Source organism: Vicia villosa, linkage group LG1 (genome assembly GCF_029867415.1).
Source record: "Vicia villosa cultivar HV-30 ecotype Madison, WI linkage group LG1, Vvil1.0, whole genome shotgun sequence".
Lineage (NCBI taxonomy): Eukaryota > Viridiplantae > Streptophyta > Magnoliopsida > Fabales > Fabaceae > Vicia > Vicia villosa.
In genome coordinates this window covers 232,297,703-232,301,865 of record NC_081180.1, presented here as the reverse complement: position 1 = coordinate 232,301,865, position 4,163 = coordinate 232,297,703, and the positions used below count along the sequence as shown (strand labels likewise).

The window sequence follows — 4,163 nt, the reverse complement described above, 5'->3', positions numbered from 1 at the left end:
TCTGAAGATTGAAAGAATCAGATACTCAAACTGTAGTGGACTGCATAAATTCTACCGCGGTTAATGCCGTCCTCAAGCCCATTGAAGCTGACTGTCGGTTCCTTATCAGTCATAGATGTTCTAGAACTTGGATTGGAGGATTACCTGATAGGAATCCTGTTGTTATTGTTCCACCATTTTCTGCTGTCTAATATATAGCAAGTTTCATATAAAAAAAAGGGTATTGTTGAAAATTGTGGGGGGTGTCAGGTGTGGCAGTATAAACTCTACTTTGGATGCTAGCAAATATAAACTCTACTTTGGATGCTAGCAAATAAAACGGCAGTCACAATCTAACCACAAAACAAGCTAGTATTCTATAGATATAAACAAAGAGCACGTACTGTTCAACTAAAATAAAATCCATTGAATATGCATTTTCACACGTAGTATCAACTCACGCTATAGAAACAAATCACAAGCCAGAATTCTACCATATGAGCTGTTTATAGCCATCTCAGACCATGGTGTTACTTATATATTTGGGTGCCTAAGAGAAAATAAATGGAATGTGGCTTTCCACAAAAATGGAGGACTAGATAACAAAAGTGCTTGTTCTATAATTCATTGTATCTTCATCTTAAACTTTAAAATATACTCAAAATATTAGGATATGAGACTTGTCTCTTGTTTCGGTTAGTAATGGAACAATGATAAATGGTACAGCATATAAAAAAATAAAAAAAATAAAAAAATAAACTGCCAACTAGGAAGACAGATTGGCTTGTAGATTAAGTTAAGAGCATACAAATACCTATCCAAAATCCATTTCTACTTAAATTGTTGTAGCTTACAACTGGTACAAGAAATCAGGGAAACTCTGCTTAGAGTTGAACCAGTCGTGTAAAAACTCCAAGCTTTAGACACAAAACCCTACTTGAGACATGAGAAGGGAAACCCTAAACTAGAAACTATGATTGTTAGTGCAATATCTAAAGCAAGAAATCTTAATAGAATGGCCACAACAATTCCAGCAAAATAGAATTTCTAAAATTGAAACTGTACTTCTATAAGTAAATCGTCACCATTCAACATTAAAAGACTGAGGATAGTTATTCATAGTCACTCTTGTATTAAAATGGTAACTGCAAATAATCACCTTTTCGGTAGACTGTAGTGTATATAGTTTGGAGTTCATCCCAGGGAACCAAATAAAACAATCCAAAACATCTCACAAAAAAACTGCATCGTATCAATACAAGATCTTATTTGGTCCTAAACGGATGAAATGAAACTTGTGCATCAAATTTAGAAATCAATGGCAAAGTGTATTCCTAAATCAAAATATAACTAGAATGCATTAGGGGTGATAGAAAAATGAGGGGACAAGTAAGAAATGAGTATGCCATCACCCACATATAATTGCATTCACAATATGGACTGACATATTTATTGTATATTGTATCCTAGCATGTACCAAAAATAAGACTGAACCTAAAGTATAAAGAAAATACTAGGAATTATATGAATATCAGACACAAATCTGTTCAATAACTCCCGCACTCAATGATGTATCTGGTATTGGAATATTCATTAACACAATATGTATTAAATTCAACTGTGGGCAAAATCATATCGAATATCTGTTATAATCATAATTTAAAAATGAAGTTTTGTTTGAATTTTATTTTTTGGAAAAAGAGGAAAATCAAAAAACTGTCTTAAAAATTTCCAAATTGATATTAATCTGAGGGTGATATATAACAGTAATGGCATAATACATATATACTACTACCTCCGGTCCCAATTATAAGAAAAGATTCTCTTTTTAGATACATTGAATAAATAATGTATGTAGATAGTATATTGTCCAGATACATTATTTATTCAATGTATCTAAAAAGAGAATCTTTTCTTATAAATGAGACCAGAGGGAGTATCATTTAATTATTTTACAGAGATCAGAAGGTTCTGTACATTGGCAGAGAAATTCAATTTCGACAACAGGAAAACATTTTATCCATCAGCTGCCATCAACAATTCTTTTCACTGTTTATATAAGTTAATGAAATGAAGTTTTAACTTAAATTCCCAAACCCCTTCATCCATATTGACCCATTATTTGCTCTATACAAACTAAACTACAGAAGTTAAATCCAGATAGATAAGGAATTTGATGTATAGCATTGAAATGAGAAGATGATCCTCAAAAGTCAGAACAAACAATACCCCAATATGGAAGATGCATCATTACTCATTAATTTTTGTGATCCTCAAAAGTAAACAAATAACACAATAGAAAGTTATTCACACAAACAACCTACCCTGCCATAAATGTCCATTCTGTTGTATCTATTTTCCAGTTAACAATCAGATAACAACTCGGGGTATATTTTCAACCAGAGTAGTCGATCCCGGATAGTGGTGCGGAGCGGCCGACCCCAAAAATAGGATAGCGGGATTGCGTATAGCACGGGATGGCCGCTATTTGATCATTTTTAGGACAAATTACATGAATAATAGTAGTAATAATAAACATGAGGTAAGAATGATATACAGAGAGAACTGAGGAAGGAATTTGTGATTTTTCCTATGGAATTACTGAAGTGCAAAAACGTCAGTGGAGAAAGGTTATGGTTGAGTCTCAACTCAAATTTGATTGAAAAATCCAAAACTACCAATATAATATTTTAAAATTAAGAGGTAATTTCAGTTTTTTTTAGGGGAAAATGATAGCGGGACAGAAACCGCTTCGCTCCCACTACTTACCCAATAGTGGCGCTACCGCTACTTACAATATAATGGCTGCTATAGTGCAAAGGCTCTTCCCATAGCGGCCGCCCTCTGCTCCCAGCTCTGATCCGCTATAGCGGGATAGCTCTGCTATTGGCCGCTATTGACTACTCTAATTTCAACTCAATTTTCATAGTCATTCAAGAAAAACTCAAGTAAAAAAATTCCAACTCAGAATCACAAAGAAAACAAACCATCAAAAATCCAAAGCAATCAGGATAAGTTTCAAATTACTCAATGAACAATTCAATTCACAACTCAATTCAAATTCGACATACTGAAGTTACAAACCCAAAAATAACAAGTCAATGAAGATACTCCATCACTGCAATTTGAACTCAATGTAAGGTAATTCACAACTTAAATACTCACTTGATTAATAAAAAAAACATGTGATATCGATCTGATTTTTACAGAGTAAATTAAAAACAGAAAATTCATAATCACAATCATCCGATAGAGAAAATTCAAAGAAACAAAAAAGGAAAGAAAATAAAAACTAATCATACTTCTCTCTCCACGAGTAAATAAGGAAGAAAACCCAAGAAAGTGCCAAGAGAACATCACCCACAGTTTGCCTAAGCCAATCCCAAGCAAGATCCTCCACCTTCCGTTCAAAATAAATCCTCCACAAGGCCATAAACACATGCAACAAAATACACCCCTTAGCAAACAGGTGTTGAAAATCGCGATCCTTAACAAACGAAACCATGAAAATGAGAAATCCAATCGCAACAAGCAACAAACCGGAGAACGAATCGGAGGTTCTGATGAGGAGCTGATCGTGCGGCGTGGATCCGAGAAGCTTTGTTGCTGTTTGAACGCCGTGGCCGAACGTGTAGACCTCTTTCATGTAGAACATCATGAGAGCGCCGCTCGTGACGGCGATGATGGAGTGGAGAATGCAGATGACGAAGAACGCCGATGACGATCCCATTGATCGAATCGGGATCGGGATCGGAATCGGAAATGGATCGGCGGTGAGAGATTCGGATTTTCAGGGGAGAGACATTGGAATCTGTAAAACCCTAACTCTAACGCGTTCTATCTCTGTGTGAATCAAAATAGGTGAAGAAAAGATTAATTAAGGAGGTTAATTAGAAGATTAGTTAGGGTTAAGTTGATTAATGTTGGAGTTAATGAGATTCTGAAATGGTGAGGAGAGAGATTCTAAACTTGGAAGATAAGGATCTGGTGGGACCCGGTTTGATTAAGATTGTCTGCGAGAATAACACGTGGCGGTGCCGTCAGGAGAGTTCACGGTGGAAATTGGATATTTGTAAATTTTGTAATCTCTCGTTGTCATGAATGAACGTCGGTAATGACGGAGAAATACTCTCCCATCTTTATAACAAAAAAATTTCAATAAGTTAATTAAATATAAGTTTTTT

At 35.1% G+C, this 4,163-nt stretch overlaps 1 protein-coding gene across 1 annotated transcript; it reads right to left on the bottom strand.

Annotated features, from left to right (window-relative positions):
- Nucleotides 1-3,121: 3,121 nt before the first annotated feature.
- Nucleotides 3,122-3,932, bottom strand: LOC131623623 (uncharacterized). Its single transcript, XM_058894634.1, has one exon. The coding sequence runs from the start codon at nt 3,707-3,709 to the stop codon at nt 3,272-3,274; it is 438 nt and encodes a 145-aa protein (XP_058750617.1). The 5' UTR covers nt 3,710-3,932; the 3' UTR covers nt 3,122-3,271.
- Nucleotides 3,933-4,163: the final 231 nt, after the last annotated feature.